A 16,995-nucleotide genomic window follows, 5' to 3' on the forward strand; every position below is an offset into this window, starting at 1 on the left:
TTTTTTTTTTTTTTTGTAAAACGGAGGTTGTGAACATTAAATATTATACATTACAATGTTTTGTATTGTATAGTACAGTTATATTGCAAATGGGTCACAGCTGCCCTGTTGTGAGGTTGACCTTGTAACAGTCATCTACATGTTGTTATATTGCAAATAATTACATTATCTGGACAATAAATGAATACAATTAATGAATGTATTTCATTAGTCATATTGGACAAAAAGAGTGTGATTTTATAGACTTACCACATATTTCAGCTAAAAGTTAAAAACAAAAAAAGTGTTGTTTGATCATTTTATAGCTATAGGTTAAAAACTCACAATATTAAGCCCTTTAAAAAGGTTTAAACTACTGTAAGATATAAAAGATATTAATCACAGCAAAAATGTGAATTTAAATTTGATTTTAAAATGTAATTTAGGACAGATAGAAGTAGTGCAGTATAGAGAAATGTGTAATATTATTAAGCAAAACCCTCAAGTATTGCCCAAAATGTACAGTTAGTAATTCTGATGCACATTTTGACAAATCTTAGCATTAATAGGTTCCATAAATAGGTTTAAAATGACAGCGCAATACTGATTTTTAATTACCTTATTCAACTTTTACAAATATAAATAAATTAAGTAAAATTAAAATACAAATCACACTGTATATTAAGATCACAACACTGTGTAGTCTGCCTTGAGCATTTGGGAATGAGGCCAGTCTCAAAAAAAAAGGAAAAGAAAAATAGGACACTACGACAGCCCATGTAGAGCATGTTTCATAGTGGGATGTCCATAAATCCAGGCGATGCAGCCATAATAAGCAGTGTCCCACTTCAACTCTTCTTGGACCTCGTCATTTTTCTAATGCTGGACACCAACGCACATACAGTGCGCTACACCTCTCTGCACCACTGGCACTGCCCCATTCTCTCTCGGGACTCTCAATTCAAACAAACCAAACAGGACGCAAATATTGTCTTGCTCTCATCAAAACATGTACTGCCTGAACTCTAAGGTAAGATGTACCAACTGTGCATAGCAACACTTTTTCTCTGGAGAGAGTTTGCAGCTTATTTCTTGACACTGGACTGTTGACCTTAACCTATATTGGATGAGCCATACATAATTATTTGTTTAGTAATGCATAATCAATTTTATTATCTATCAAAATTTCAGTATCTATCTATCTATCTATCTATCTATCTATACTGACAAACTAACAATTTTTATCATTGCTGAACACTGCATGGCATACATGTTTACAATTTATACTTGTAAAATACAAATGTACAGTTAAAGTTGTGGACATTCTTCCAATGTTTATACATTCTTCCAATGTTTATATTATGGTCTAATAAAACAAAACGGTGTAACACCATGTAATCTTTGAGGGTCTACCATCAGGGTCAGTTTAGATCTTTTTTATCTGAAGTGTGTTGTGTTTAGTTACAAGAGAGAGCATGTTTCACCACTGTATCAACTTGCAACACTAACGTATAAATTAGGTCAAAGGTGTAGTCGGGGACACTAATTAGGGCTATGGATATTAACATGGCCATTTTGTGCTGCTGTGGAATTTCCGATCTCTTGAGCTGAGCCGTGATTCTACGGATCATTTTACACAGTGATGTACATTTCAGAATCTATTTTTTATAGCGATTAACTACTCTGCGATTGTGGGATAATTAGTTTACCTTTGGAATCCTGTCTACGGCGAAGTGTTTGGATAAGGCTTTCGTAAAACTCTGAACAAAATCATTTTAAAATAGCAAACTATACCACTCGTTCCAACACCGCAACGTTAGTTCAACCAATGATATGAGTTCTGGGGCGGGACTATCGGCATGCCCAATGGGAGATGACCAGAAAACACTTTTGGAAACAGGCAGGTGTGTTCGGAGCAGGGGTGCGTTTGAGAAGGGTATAATACGGTTGCCGAGAAGTGCAAAACAAATCACAATTCTGAAAACAAAATAACAAATTACAAACGCAAATGCAAATCACTGACTGGATGAGACATCTGTCAATCAAGTTATAAAGAACAGCAGACTAGCGGTAGAAAGTTCGGAGATGGTATTAAAGTAGCTCAATTTAAATATGAATTGCCCTTACTATGGAATCAAAAATATGCATACATTTACAACACTGTACTCTGTATTATATTACCTTTGAATCAGAATACAAAAAACTAGTTAACGCTATTGCGAGGGTGTTTCTACAGCGTCTGGGAGTGACGTAAATTTGACAGTACTCTCTTCTGACTGCCGTTATCAGTATCTCTCTAATTTTTTTCTTCTTTTTATAAGTCGTGAAAATACTATTGTGGGTTTTTCTTTTGCTATTTGAGCAAATGGGAATGCAAAAAAAAAAAAACAGGCAGAGGTGTGTTAAATTAGGATTTTTTTATGTGGGGCGGAGAGAATTTAAAGGGGAGAATATAAATACAAAACATTAAGAGTTGAACAGTCTTTTTATTAGGAAAATTAAATGAATTGAGTTATATCCAACAGCATTAAGACAGTTCAAAAGTAGAAAACGGCCTTATTGAACATGCAAACGATATGCGGGCCGTTCCGTAACTCCCCAACCGGACCTCACCGGACAATGGCACCTTTTTAGTTACACCCAGCGTCACTACCCCCTCCTTCCCTGCGAATTTCGAGCCCCGGGACGCCCCCGTTGGCTAAAACAAAGCGATAGAGTAAAATCTTTCACCTGCGCTGCACTGAGACGGCTCACGGGAGAGCTCGTGGGTGATTCCCGTTTATTAAGCAGAGGTTCAATTGGAGAGTTTCCCAAAAGCATCTTTAGCTAATTTCGTCTTCTTTTAATTTTATTGGCGGTTGGCAATTGGCAAACCAACTTAAAGGTGCATTTACCACCACCTACTGGACTGGAGTGTGGGCAGTACTTTGAAAGAAAGGACAAGGAGAGAAAAAGAAAGAAAGAAAGAAAACCAAACAAACAAACAAACAACAACAACAAAAAATATATACATATCTTTTTTTTCTCCTATATATTTCTATTAAATTCTTTCACTTATCCCATTATTTTTCAAATAATTCGTTAGGAGACTATGTATTTCCCTAGACATTGTTTTTCCTAGCAGATTTCCCACTGTCATGTTTTGTTTCCAACTTGTGTTTCTAACTCCTCGTTAGCTAGCTATGGTAGTTCGTTCCATTTAACTCTGTTGGTAACGACGGAACTTGCGACCATTGTTGCTTTTGGGAAACGCACCCCTGATTCGGAGGTGCTATGTTGACACAAAAACTTACATTTTATTTATTTATTTATTTCTCTTAAAAAAGACAAAATATAGATCACGAGATTAGATGAGATGGGTGGAAGAGATCAAGGGGGAAATTATTCTAGCATAGTCAGGCTTTGATAGGAATCATATTGACTTGGAATTGACAAGGAAGGGCAAAATTGACCGTTCGCAAAGACCCGCCCTCCTTGGCTACTGTTGCCATCCCCGACAAACAATGTCTCACACTACAAATCATGTTCTCACATAGTGAAAGATGCATCGCAGAGCAAAGAGGAAACAACTGACAACACACCAGGGCCGTGCAGAGACCTTTGGAGGGACAGGTGCTCAAAGTATAAAAGGGGCACATGGAGCACGGCTTTTAGATGCTTCTGTACTGATAGCAGCAAATGCCGTGAAGCAGTTTTGAAAAAGAAACAGAACAGAAAAGACCATTTTAAGTTTAAAAGTTAAATAAACAGTTTTTTGTACCTCTTAATCACTCTGAAAATAGAAACGGAATTAAATCAGGCCTATTATTATTATTGAGTTTACAGTGGTGGTTTTGCTGTTGTAAATACTACTGTTGTAGAAAAAATATTTCTGTCTTATTTAAAATAGAATTATATTATAATCCTGTTCTGAATTTATTCATTTTTTAAATTATAATGTTTTTAGCTGTTTCTTGAAGATGGCTAAGGACTCAGCTGCTCGAATTGAGTTGGGCAGGTCATTCCACCAGGAGGGAACCGTTTATGTAGAAAAAAAGCCTAATTAAGATTATATATGTTTATGAAACTTTATGACTTGGCCTATAAATAATGTTGCATGAGTGTTTGTTGTGCATCAAAATAGACCATGCATTTTTATCAATGATCATCATTGTGTATCATCCAGGTATAGTGCAACACATGGTCAAAGAACAGATGACAGAGAATAACATCAGTGTAGGTTGCAAAATGTTTATTAGGCCACTGATATGGTGGTGAATGTTATTTCATTCATTGCCAGAAGATGACAGTTTTAAAACTTAAAAGGTAACAGAAGAGCATAGAAATAAATAAATGAAATGGTAGTTGGATCTGTGCTACTATTAGAAACCAGCTGTAATCATCCAGGTGTTCTGGGATTTTTGGTTTCACTGTGCAAATGGAACCATAAACCTTGTGATAATCTTAATTGGTAAATTTACATTTGTTTGTAAATATGTTTAACTATTTTACATTGGAAACATAAAAAAAAGAGAAATTTCAGCAACATGTTTTTGCAGCACTGTATGATTGTATCGTAGTTTACAACCAGACAGCAGACAATTCACAACCAGACAACATGGAGAATGTTGAACGGGTAAATTAAGACATGGATCATCACAGCAGTATACAAAAAAACTAAAGAACAAAGAACTAAAATCAGTGTATAGGCCGGCAGCCGCGGACGTTATGAAGGCATCCTGGGCTGCGTTCCAGTCCGTTTTCTTTATACCCTTCACTCGCAAACTTCCCTCCGTCTCGTTTACTCGGATGTACGTCATTGATGTATCGATACTTTCGATACTCGCGTCAGTATCGATATATCGATACTTTGTATCGATACGCCCATCCCTAGTAAGAAGCAAGATCTCAGGACTCTCAGCTTTTAAATTGTGTCATTTTTAAAGAAATCCATTCCAAACAATAAATACCGTTTTGTGGCTCTTTAATATATCGTGACAGATCACTGTATTGCCTCGGTTCAAACACGTGAACCGATCGTCTTTTCATATTTACTTAAAGCACGAAATGAACATGAATAAACATCAGAACGTATTTTTGAACAGATCGCCTGTCAATCAAGCTCTTTGCGAACGGTCAATTGATGACATGGCGCTTCGTAAGTAAAAAAAGATTTACCTCAAGTGTATGGTACATATATCACACATGGAATGGAAGTCCGCAAACCGGTTCTTTTACACGGTTCGTTCTCGCGAATCAGTTAAAAACGGTTCATTAATCAGTTATTTCTACGTCATCACGTAATTCTGACAACATTCAAATGCTCTTGTAGCAATGTACTCGGTTCGAACTGTTTTAAACGATTCAGACCGATTTGGTCAACTAGGTTCAACAGGTTCACTGAAAAGAATCGGTTCAAAAGAACGATTCATTCACGAACCAGCTGAGTGATTGTGTTTACGCAATGACATTGACCATTACCTGATTTCATTTAGAGTCAGCTGATGAATGCAAATGTATATCTCAAGACATGAAAGTTGAAACTAAAATTACATGAGTGATGAAAGTGGGGCATCTGAACCTAAACATTACCTAAGGAAGGCTAGTATTTACACACCTTTACAGTAATGAGGTAAACATCCCCTGACTCAGGTTCCATCAGAGCCTCAGCTGACCGTCCCAGCAGTCAGAGTGATTACACATCCATCAGTTTGTAAAAATAAAATAGAGGCAATTTTACACCAAATGGGCTATGAGCCACGGGCCTTGTGTTGGTGAGTGGGTAGTAATTAGCAGAAAACGAATCCACCTAATCAAAGATCAGTAACTAGACCCCAACAATGTAATTTTGTGCAGAAGAAGACAGGTAGGAGGGGAGGGAGCAGGGTTTTAGCTCAGGTTTCCACAGCCTTCTGTTACACATGGTGGGGCAGTGGCCTCTAAGGAGAGGCGCTGAATGAGATCTACTCTTGCCGCCCCTCCATGAATCATTCAGCATCTTGGAGCAGACCGTGAGCTGAGTTTAGTAGTGTTGCTTAAACGGAAATATATTCATGAGAACAAGAGATGGAAAGATGTGAGATAGAGAAGAAAAGTGAGAAAGAAAAAGCGAGTTGAACTGATCAGTACTGAATGTGAAGTGGATCAGCCTAGACGTGTCTTCTGCTGGCCTGGGTTTCCATTATGCTGGGGCAAACTGGGCACTAAAGGCCCTTTAAACTTCTGAGCCCTGGACCAATACAAGGAGAATTAAAAATCATCTCTTTTGGAAAAAGCAATGGATGCTGAGGTAATTCAGGAATATTTCATATACTTATGTCTGCGGAGGAGAAAGCAGCTGAAATAATGTAGTAAACTTTAAATACTCATAAGCTGTGATCATTTTTTTTGTCTCATTTAGCCTGATATATACCGGTATATTAAATTTTTTATTCTGTAAGTTCTTCTTCTTTAAAAAAAAAAAAATTGGATTTATAATATTTTTTGAATATGTGACTCAAAATTGGACTACAAAATGACTGGGAGATTTTTACAGTATTTTTTTTATTTATTTCCATTTTGGAAAAAAGTTAAAACATTGTTTTGAGGAAAAATTGAGTTCTCATTAATACCTATACAGAAAAAAATGTTAAAATTGGAACAGAGAAATAAAGGTAAAAGGCATAACTAGTACAGGTTGAAGAAGGTAAATTCAGATTTAGACTTAAGCAGCAAAATTTGTTAAGTCTTTGTGTAGTGGCTGTTATGTGGGCCAGTGACCAATGATGAGCTCTAGCTCTTTCCGAAGTCTCAAGCCATACTGTGAGCTGAGCACTGGATCCAGTGACATACTGGAGTTTTGGGACAATAGAATGGCCTCTCAGATGATGGTCAGTTAACCAGATAGACTTTCCTTCTCCATTAAAATCAGCTTTAATGTCTCAGTGACTCACTTGGAAATACAGCAGGATGTATCTAATAACAGTGACACCAAAGTGGAAATCTAAGTCATCGTGTAAATTAACTTTTTGTTTTTTCCATTTCAGACCTGATCAGTTTTGATTATAAGAAAGAAAAAAAAACAATCTTAACATTCTTAACTCTACACAATGGTAGCAAGAATAATATGTGTATACGTGATATATAATATATAGTATTTGTGTGTATATATTATTATATTCAATTATTATGATGTTATATTGTACTTTTATAGTTTTTGTGGTTTTATATAAATATTCATATGTTGCAACTTGCAATCAAGTAATGGTAAAGTTAAAAAAGTGTTTTAACTGGGTATCTAACAAGAAATGCCCTGAGTTTAAAGTTAAGATCATGATTGTCTTTTAAGCGGATGCACTGCATGCCATGCTGTGTGTAATGAAAGAAGAACATTGACAGACTGCCAGAGGCTTGGCATCCCCTCTTGGCTCTGGTTTAAGTGCTCTTTGCCAGCTGATAGACAGGACTCAAGTGTGATGCCAGCTTTATCTTTCAGAGCATTTCCTAGTCTCTGCACTTTCGCTTTTGTGGTACACAACTGACTGACAGCTAACTTAGTGCGTTTTATTTTACTAATGTTGTCAGTAACTGTTTAACCATGAAGCCTGACATATGAAATAATCGTAAAAATCTATTTTTTAACTGAACAGTTTGTTAAACACTTACAAAAATATTAAATAAATAAATAAAAGTTGTGTTTTTTGTTGAGTATTATATTTGATTCATTTGTATATATTTGATGCATTTTATGAATCATATATGATGTAGGAGAACATCCTCCTCTGTTTTAATCATATAGGCCCAAACTGAGCAAAAATGTGCCATTTGGTGCATTTGCTGATATCTATATGGCCAAAAAGTAAGATGAAATGTTGATAACTTGTAATGTAAATAAATGAGATCTTTAAAACAGTCTACTTCAAATGCATGTAAATATAAGTTGTCACTCTATATCTCCCATTAATATGTCTTAGTAAAATGATATTTAACATTTTAAGTATTTAAGTTTTATGATCAAAGCTCTGGTTTTTATTGTGAGGGGAAAAACATATAATGCAATCCAATGACGATTTGGAAATGTACAAATAAACATTCCTCAAAAGCCTCATGTATCATATTTGATACTCATATTTATTTACTTAAGTATAGTGTATTGGAATTATAGTGTATTATGGATAATTAAGTGTATCAAAACCTGAAGGGGGACATTTTTATAATTATAGTAAAAGGCTTCCAGTAAGTGTCTTGATTTAGTACTAAATCTTGATTTAGTACTAACAAAAGTTATTCTTACATTTACCTTATAAAAAACAGTAAAGATTTCATAGCAAAAAGACACGTGTATCAAAACCTGAAGGGGGACATTTTTATAATTATAGTAAAAGGCTTTTTACTTGCTAAAAAGTATAAACTATCAATGCAAAGTTTTTCAGCACAGTTTAATTTCTGTATCAAATATGATACGGTATGCCTTTATAGAGTACAAGTAACTGGACAATTCCGAAAAGGATGTGTTTTATGATGAATTGTAAACTTATGTGGTTTCAGATGGTGTGCTTCTTGAAATAAGATATTATTAATGATATTTGTGTGTGTGTGTGTGAGGAAGAAAGAGAGAAGGAATGTGTGTTCCATCTGTACTTAGAGGTAAATCAAACATCAGTAGCTCCAGACAGGAATAGTTCATTTATTGAGAGTTTTTGTATGTCCGTGACCTTGGCCCAAATACCATCCCACGACAGGAACGGAACCGTGTAATCTCGGATAGAAATAGATTTGCCCTCAGGTTTAAGGGAACCAAGATAGGACAAACCTACGCTGAGCTGAGCTTTTCAGGATGCTAGACAATAAATCCATCATGATTTCTGTTTCAGACAGATGTTTCTTGACACACACATACACACAGACCCCCGCTTCCTTAGCAAACTTTTTATTAATGACTTCCCATGGTGGACGTGGTGAGTGTGATATGACAGTGTTTCCTGTTGCACTTGAAATAATCACAGATGCTCTGTCTTTACAAAACTGGATAAGATCACACACAGTTCACACATCAGTACTCAGAGAAACAGTCACTGCGTTGAAGGTAAGGGCTCCCATATTTTCATACGAATTTTTTAGATCAAATTTAAAAATATTTCAGGTCGAAGATAGACCTATAACACAAGAGAACTAAAAAGGTACATATTTTGTTTGTGTAAAATATTATGCAGCTGTTGATGTAAATTTATTCTTGTAGTGAATAAAGCATGTTGATACAGCCGAACTAATGGTGTAATACAGCTCACTGTGCTGTGTCTCGCAGCAAATAATGTGCCTCAGCTTTTTATGTAACAGTCTAGTAGTAGAATGACTCAGGAATAATATGTCAAACTGAGAATCACAGTGTTTCTGCAACTAAAATTTATACTTTAACAAAACTTTTTCTTTGGTTAAAAAACAAAAAACAAATGATTTAGCCTTTTAATATATTGTTAATATTTGTGCAATGTAAAAAATCCCATTACATTTTTACAGACATTTACAGTGGGTACGGAAAGTATTCAGACCCCCTTAAATTTTTCACTTACTGTAAATCTTTCACCAAATGTGGTAAGGTATGGTAAGTTGACCACAATTATTTTTTACTGTAAAAATGAAATTTTTTTTACAGTGATATTTAGGGCCATTTACTTCCTTCAAAACATAACTTCAGAGGACATACGATTTTATCAATGCGTAAAAACAATATCCTTCCTGTTTGTCAAGACCGGGGTGGACCCTGCCATTCTCAGTGTTGATTGACGAACGTCCCTTTTGATAGACGGTGCGGAAAACATTTTAGATTAGATAAGTAGAGGCTGCGCTCAGACGATTCATGGCATGTTGTTGAAAGGATTTGTTCAAGGCCACATCTGAAATGATATATTACTGGATGTAGGGTGATGTAAAAAACGCCAGAGTGAAAGAAAGTTGGTAATGTTGGTCATTTGTGTACATTTGTGAGGAATTACTGTTAAACATATACAATTACAAGATTTTATGCAGTAATTGTCCTGAAGAATATAAATAATCAAAGTACAACAAATAGGTGTATATTTTCAAGCAACTTCTAATGCTGTTTCTGGGAAAAATGATCTACTCCTTTCTTTATTTTGTATGTCTGTGATTAACAGAGTTTAGAGGAGCGCTGCCAGCGGATCCTGCAGGATATGGAGGGGTCTTTGACAGCTCGGGACCGGGTGGGCATTCAGGACTTTGTTCTCCTGGACGCCTACACCAGTGAGACAGCATTTATGGACAACCTCAGAAAACGGTTTAATGAGAACCTCATATATGTGAGTCCTGCACTTACTCATATGACCTCTTAGAATAGACTATAAAAAAGGCAGGCAATGCAATATCAGTATCACAGTTACTTTCATTGTTGAGATGGGGGAGAGAATAATGTGGACTCTCATGCTGAACACAGGTCAATGCACACAGTCTACTAAGTGAAAATGTTCTCTATACATCTAATTTGCCTTATCGCAGCGACTGGAAACTCACTTTGCTGATGATGCAGCACAGAGGTATTCTCTGTTTAAGGTTATCAAGGTTAACTTACAAGGATAAACAACCTCCTAAATGAAACTGCTGAGACAGTCGCATTTTCTTATGATCCTTCTTTAACCCATGCTAGTTCATATTTGTAACTCAGTACTCTGTTGAGGCAAAATACTGGCTTTGAACTTTTTCTGAAATCTTTCTTATTTCTATTAGACCTACATTGGGACCCTCCTGGTGTCAGTTAATCCATATAAGGAGTTGGGTATCTATACCAAGAAACAAATGGACATTTATATGGGGGTCAACTTTTTTGAGCTGCCTCCTCATATGTAAGTTTGCATATATACACAATCTGCATTGTAAAAAGCGCTATATAAATAATGGTGACTTGACTATACACAGGAAAAATACACCGTCGTTCAAAAGTCTGGGGTCATTATTATAATATTTCATAATATTACTGTTTTTTTTTGTATTTTTCAAAAAATTCAGACTTTGTTAACATAAGATACCTTTCAAAAACATAAACAAAAATCATACTGACCCAAAACCTTTGAAGAGCACTGTATACACTGTACACATATATTCTTTTTTAAAGAACATTGATATTGATACATTGTTTATTTTACATGTAGTTTAAGAGTTATTTTTCTGACCTCTCAGCTTTGCTCTTGCTGACAATGTTTACCGGACAATGATTAGTGAAACCAACAACCACTTCATCCTCATTTCTGGTGAAAGTGGCGCTGGCAAGACGGAGGCCTCTAAGACAGTCCTGCAGTTTTATGCAGTGTGCTGTCCCAGCACTAGACTCTTGGACAATGTGAGAGATCGGCTCCTTCTTTCCAATCCAGTGCTGGAGGTCAGAATTCAAGCTTTTTGTCTGAAATGAGCCATTGAAAACTTTGGTATATTCTGAATGCACATGCTCAAAGTGTAGCACAGTATCATGTAAAAGAATATTGATGCTGAGCGTTTTATATCTACAGGCTTTTGGAAATGCCAAAACCCTGAAAAATGACAACTCGAGTCGATTTGGAAAGTACATGGACATACAGTTTGACCATCAGGTAAAGTCAGATTTAAACAGAAGTAGAAGAACGGACAGCATTGATTACAAATGTAAACAAATGCTTTTTTTCTTTCAGGGAGCAGCAGTTGGTGGCCACATCTTAAGCTACTTACTGGAGAAGTCAAGGGTGGTCCATCAAAATCGTGGAGAAAGGAACTTCCACATATTCTATCAGTTAGTTGAGGGAGGGGAGGATGAGCTTCTCCGCCGGCTTGGCTTGGAGCGAAACTGTCAGAAATACCGCTATCTTATTCAGGTGAGAAGCGCAGATAGATACATAGACATGTCGGAACCATAAAGCATATTCATTTTATTGTTCAAAATCGATTTTCTGGACAGGGAGAATGTGCCAAAGTGAGCTCCATCAATGACAAGAGTGACTGGAAAACCGTACAGAAAGCTCTTACTATCATTGAGTTTAGTGAAAAGGATATAGAGGTAAGACGCTCTCAGATTGATTGGCGTTAGAGCATGTTAATTGGAGTTTTTGTCCACTTGGGTGACTGGGTCAGTGTAGAAGGCTGCTTTTTAGAAAGAGAAGTTATTGTTTAATATGTTTGGTCTTTTTTAGCATCTGTTTGCAATTATTGCCAGTGTCCTTCATCTCGGCAATGTTCACTTTGAGGCCAGTGCCCATGGTTATGCCACATTAAACAGCAGTGCGGAAGTACACTGGTTGTCAAAGGTACTTTCCACCGACACTTCTATCAGGTTTTCGAATAATTATGCATTAGAAGTTTTACGGTTTACACTGTAATGCCAATTTTGACCTCTTAGTTTTTTGTTTTTTTTGCAACCCATTTCTCTCTCTTTCCTTTCTTTATTATTTATTCTTGTCAGTTATTGGGAATCCCCTTAAACATGTTACAGGAGGGTTTAACTCACAGAAAGATTGAAGCCAAAGCAGAAGAGGTGAGACTTGTATGACACATTAATTGTTGCACAAAAAGCATGTTTTACATTCATATTGCTATACAGAGTTATTATTAAATGATAAATAAATGTAAATTTAAAATGGAGGTGGAATATTAAGTATGTTTTTGAACATGTCCTGTACTTAAGAAATCCATGATTATGTAGTATTTATCATTTTCAGGTTCTAAGCCCTTTCACCGCTGAACATGCAAAGTATGCCAGAGATGCACTAGCCAAAGCCATCTATGGCCGCACATTCTCATGGCTTGTTAATAAGATTAATGAATCGTTGGCAAATAAGGTATGCATGATTACATGGAATTGACAAATTATGCTTTTTATAGTGGTTTATAAAAATACATGAATTAGTTGGTGGATTATTAGGTTATCAGTCTATTTATAATATATGATGCAGGATTCAACCAGAAAGACGGTGATTGGACTGCTTGACATCTATGGATTTGAAGTGTTTGACGTGAACAGGTGACCCTGAAGCATTGCGGTCATACACACTCACTGAATACATTTATTGTAATGGTTTCCTTCAAGAAAAGGGGTTAATGAGTTAAAACCAATTAGTAACCTTTTTATCAATATAGTGTCAGAACAGGCCCTCTAGACACAAATAAATGGGCCATCTATCATTTAAAAGGGGTCAGTAAGGTTTAGCAAGGATGCATTAATTTGATCGTAATTTAACAGTAAAGACAATGTTGCAGAAAATGTCTGTTTGAAATAAATGCTGTTTTTTTTTTTTTACTTTGTATTCATCAAACAGTGTATTTTCCACAAAAATATTAAGCAGCACAGATAGATATATGTTTTGATGAATTGATATTAACCATGTGTGTGATTACTGGTGCTTTTCTCCTCAGTTTTGAACAGTTCTGCATAAACTTCTGCAATGAAAAGCTTCAGCAGCTTTTCATCCAGCTCACCCTCAAATCAGAGCAGGAGGAGTATGAGATGGAAGGAATCGAGGTGAATATTTTCAGTACATACAGCATTTGTTACACTTACAGATAGTAATGTTATGTAAATGCTTTGGGACACAGAGCTGCCTCACCTTGTGTTTTAGCATATTTTCACTGATAAGCATTTTTTCCCATGTTGACATTTTTCAGTGGGAGCCAGTGCCATACTTTAACAACAAGATCATCTGTGACCTGGTGGAAGAGAAACATAGAGGCATCATATCAATACTGGTACGTGGAACTGATTCAAGCTGACATACACATCAAGACGTGATTAAGTCAGTCTTTATGTCATGCATCCCGCAATTAAAGGATGAAGAATGTCTGCGTCCTGGAGAAGCCACAGATTTTACATTCCTGGAGAAGCTAGAGGAGAAGATGTGCGGTCACCCTCATTTTGTCACGTGGGTAGCTTTTCACTTCAAACTGACTTAATTCTGGTATTTCAATGCTATCATATCACTAGATGATTTTATTCATTTTATGACTCTTTTGTAGGCATTGTAGGCTTTTGTGGGCTGTCCAATCCTGTTCCTGGTGGACCACCTTCCTGCAGAGTTTATCTAATGTACTAATTGAACCGGCTAATCCAGGACTCCAGAATCACTAAAAACTTCCAAGCTGGTGTGTTGGAGCCAAACTCTGCAGGAAGGCGGCCCTCCAGGAGCAGGAATGGACATGCTTTGCAATAAATCCCTAAAAATAATAATAGCTAATTTTATAGATACGGAATGCAGATCGCTTCCATTTATACTGATATTACAATCCTAGTCCTCAGCTAAAACCTGCAAGTTTTTAAACTAAGTTGTGAATATACAAGCTGTCATATATACTAGATAGACTCATGGGCATTTATTGAAATGAGAAGAACCACCAAAATGTCAGTATTGTGGCACTAATGTGTCTGTAAACATGTTTTTGGTCTGCTCAATTTATAATGTCATGAGACAATGATTTTTATCAGGCCAAACTCTAAATGACTTATTTTGTAAGATGGACTGTAAGATGGTACATTTAAAGAATCTTTTATGGACTTACTTACTAATATATATATACAGTGAACTTTGTATATATACAATAGTTTAGTTATTTTTCTATGTTTAATTTTACCCAATGTTTATATTTCTTATATTGTTTGTTAATCTGCATCTGCCATGTAATAGTCTGATAAGATGTTATGGCAATACATTTAATTACACAACAATAGCTAAAACCTTCAAATGCAAACTAGACTTGAAGTGCTGTGGTAAACAGGAATTTGTACTGCTGCGAAGCATTGTATTCACTTATTAATCAAGTTGACTTTTTCTAAATTTCAGGCACAAATTGGCTGACCAGAAAACACGCAAGACCCTTGAACGAGGGGATTTTCGACTTCTACACTATGCCGGAGAGGTTACTTACTCAGTTGTTGGTAAGTTTCATTTAATGCAAACAGTTTAAAGACAAATAAGGTTTTTAAAACATTTCCTTATCTTGACCTCTATGGTTTCCTCATGTCAGGATTTCTTGACAAAAATAATGATCTTCTGTACAGAAACATTAAAGAGGTAAGAGGTTTCACCACAGCATGCATTCTCTCTTGATATGACATAACTGACATAACTGAAAAAATAATGACTATGAAATAGACATAAATGCAAAAATTGTTTGTTATTGTTTAAGGTCATGCGACAGTCTAAGAACAGTATTATACAGCATTGCTTCCATACTATTGAACCTGACGGCAAGAAAAGACCCGAGACGGTACAGTGAAAGATGTTTAAATAGACACTTAAAACAAATAATTGTACCAATCTGTTCTCTCGCTCTCTTTCTCTCTATAATGTATTCCTAATTTTAATTTTCAGGCTACGAGAAAACAATTTTGCAGATTGTCTGATTATTGTTTTAGTATAGTATCATCATAGATGATAACCTATGAGCAACACCTGTATTTAAGCTATTGCAGCATTTTATTCATGTACAGGAATCAAAAAGACATTTTTGACCAGGTTTTTTTTTAACAGGTAGCCACCCAGTTTAAGAGCAGCCTTGCAGGCCTCACTGAAATCCTCATGACCAAGGAGCCATGGTATGTGCGGTGTCTGAAACCCAACCACTGTAAGCAGCCAGGTGAGCCTTTCACTTCACACCTCTGGTTAGTGGTTTTGTCTGCTGAATGTTTTACAAGACTGTGCCTGTGACCTCTCTCTCACTCGCCTAACCTCAGACCACTTTGATGATGTCATGGTGAGACATCAAGTCAAGTACCTGGGGTTAATGGAACACCTGAGAGTCAGGCGTGCTGGGTTTGCTTATAGGAGAAGATACGAGGTCTTCCTGAAAAGGTGCATTTGCATTGTGTGTTTTCATTATGACTTCAATTGTCTTTCATGCCTTTGCCAGACATTTTCTATCTAAAGTTACAGTGCATTCAGTTACTGTTGCTTTGAACTTATCTTCTCTATCAGGCACTTCTTCTCACTACTTTTCACCTGCAAACATGTGACAAACCTCGATGCTTATCTTTGCAGATATAAGGCTCTATGTCCTGACACATGGCCACACTGGAAGGGGACACCAGCAGAGGGAGTGCAGCGACTCATCAAACACCTTGGCTACAAACCAGACGAGTACAAGATGGGAAGGTACAAACTGTACAGGCTACTGCTACTATATGATACTGTGTTGTTCTTCTAGGACCAGAAAATATCTGTTTTATCCTAGTGTTTTCTGAAATATATATTTTTTTCTATTTCCTCTTATTTCTCAAGGACAAAAATCTTCATTCGCCATCCCAGGACTCTTTTTGCCACTGAAGATGCGTTTGAGATCTGCAAGCATGAATTAGGTAAGGCCCCAGTAACATCTAACAAAAGAAGACTGGCATTCCCTGAAGGCGTCGTGATGATCCTTGCAATGTCAGCTTTGACCTGATTGGTTGGTGTCTCCAATCTCTTTTGTTACAGCCACAAGAATCCAGGCCAAATACAAAGGCTATAGGGTGAAAGGAGAATACCAGAGGAAGAGGGAAGCAGGTATTGATCTTTTTTGGTTTAAAATACTACAGATACTTATGAAAACCATATATATAACATTACTCTTAATTCATTTTTAACAGCTACCAAGATTGAGACATGTTGGCGGGGCCTTCAGGCCAGAAAAGAAAGGGAAAGGAGAGCCTGGGCTGTCAAAGTCATCAAGAAGTGAGACAGTTATCATGTCAGATGCTTCACAGTCAGTTAGTCAATGAATGGAAATTGAATTAAAGTTTTATCTATCTATCTATCTATCTATCTATCTATCTACACTGAACAAAATGATAAACGCAACACTTTTGTTTTTGCCCCCATTTTTCATGAGCTGAACTCAAAGATCTAAGACTTTTTCTATGTACACAAAAGGCCTATTTCTCTCAAATATTGTTCACAAATCTGTCTAAATCTGTGTTAGTGAGCACTTCTCCTTTGCCGAGATAATCCATCCACCTCACAGGTGTGGCATATCAAGATGCTGATGTTACGGGGCTGAGAAGACGTGAGACGTGCGGATCCATATGCAAGCTTTATTAACATCAGAGGAGGTCAG

At 36.5% G+C, this 16,995-nt stretch overlaps 1 protein-coding gene and 1 long non-coding RNA gene across 2 annotated transcripts in view; one reads left to right on the forward strand and one right to left on the reverse strand.

The window, feature by feature from the left end:
* Window positions 1–5,197, reverse strand: part of LOC107723365 (uncharacterized) — an 11,825-nt gene extending 6,628 nt beyond the window's left edge. Inside the window, exon 1 of the long non-coding RNA XR_001637919.1 lies at window positions 5,137–5,197. This is a non-coding gene — a long non-coding RNA (uncharacterized LOC107723365). The remainder of the gene's footprint in view (window positions 1–5,136) is intronic.
* LOC107723363 (unconventional myosin-Ih-like) overlaps window positions 937–16,995 on the forward strand; it is a 20,911-nt gene continuing 4,852 nt past the window's right edge. The window contains exons 1-23 of the mRNA XM_016531950.1: window positions 937–1,009; window positions 10,092–10,253; window positions 10,678–10,793; window positions 11,128–11,326; window positions 11,454–11,534; window positions 11,613–11,792; window positions 11,876–11,974; window positions 12,108–12,221; window positions 12,377–12,448; window positions 12,633–12,752; window positions 12,867–12,934; window positions 13,327–13,432; window positions 13,576–13,656; window positions 13,738–13,829; window positions 14,745–14,839; window positions 14,929–14,975; window positions 15,091–15,171; window positions 15,435–15,540; window positions 15,638–15,755; window positions 15,942–16,055; window positions 16,182–16,258; window positions 16,377–16,445; window positions 16,529–16,613. Coding sequence (XP_016387436.1) covers window positions 989–1,009; window positions 10,092–10,253; window positions 10,678–10,793; window positions 11,128–11,326; window positions 11,454–11,534; window positions 11,613–11,792; window positions 11,876–11,974; window positions 12,108–12,221; window positions 12,377–12,448; window positions 12,633–12,752; window positions 12,867–12,934; window positions 13,327–13,432; window positions 13,576–13,656; window positions 13,738–13,829; window positions 14,745–14,839; window positions 14,929–14,975; window positions 15,091–15,171; window positions 15,435–15,540; window positions 15,638–15,755; window positions 15,942–16,055; window positions 16,182–16,258; window positions 16,377–16,445; window positions 16,529–16,613 — 2,303 coding nt within the window. The 5' untranslated portion in view covers window positions 937–988. The remainder of the gene's footprint in view (window positions 1,010–10,091; window positions 10,254–10,677; window positions 10,794–11,127; window positions 11,327–11,453; window positions 11,535–11,612; window positions 11,793–11,875; window positions 11,975–12,107; window positions 12,222–12,376; window positions 12,449–12,632; window positions 12,753–12,866; window positions 12,935–13,326; window positions 13,433–13,575; window positions 13,657–13,737; window positions 13,830–14,744; window positions 14,840–14,928; window positions 14,976–15,090; window positions 15,172–15,434; window positions 15,541–15,637; window positions 15,756–15,941; window positions 16,056–16,181; window positions 16,259–16,376; window positions 16,446–16,528; window positions 16,614–16,995) is intronic.

The sequence above is a fragment of the Sinocyclocheilus rhinocerous genome, unplaced genomic scaffold, assembly GCF_001515625.1.
Source record: "Sinocyclocheilus rhinocerous isolate Xijiao unplaced genomic scaffold, SAMN03320098_v1.1 scaffold1476, whole genome shotgun sequence".
In the NCBI taxonomy this organism is placed as follows: domain Eukaryota; kingdom Metazoa; phylum Chordata; class Actinopteri; order Cypriniformes; family Cyprinidae; genus Sinocyclocheilus; species Sinocyclocheilus rhinocerous.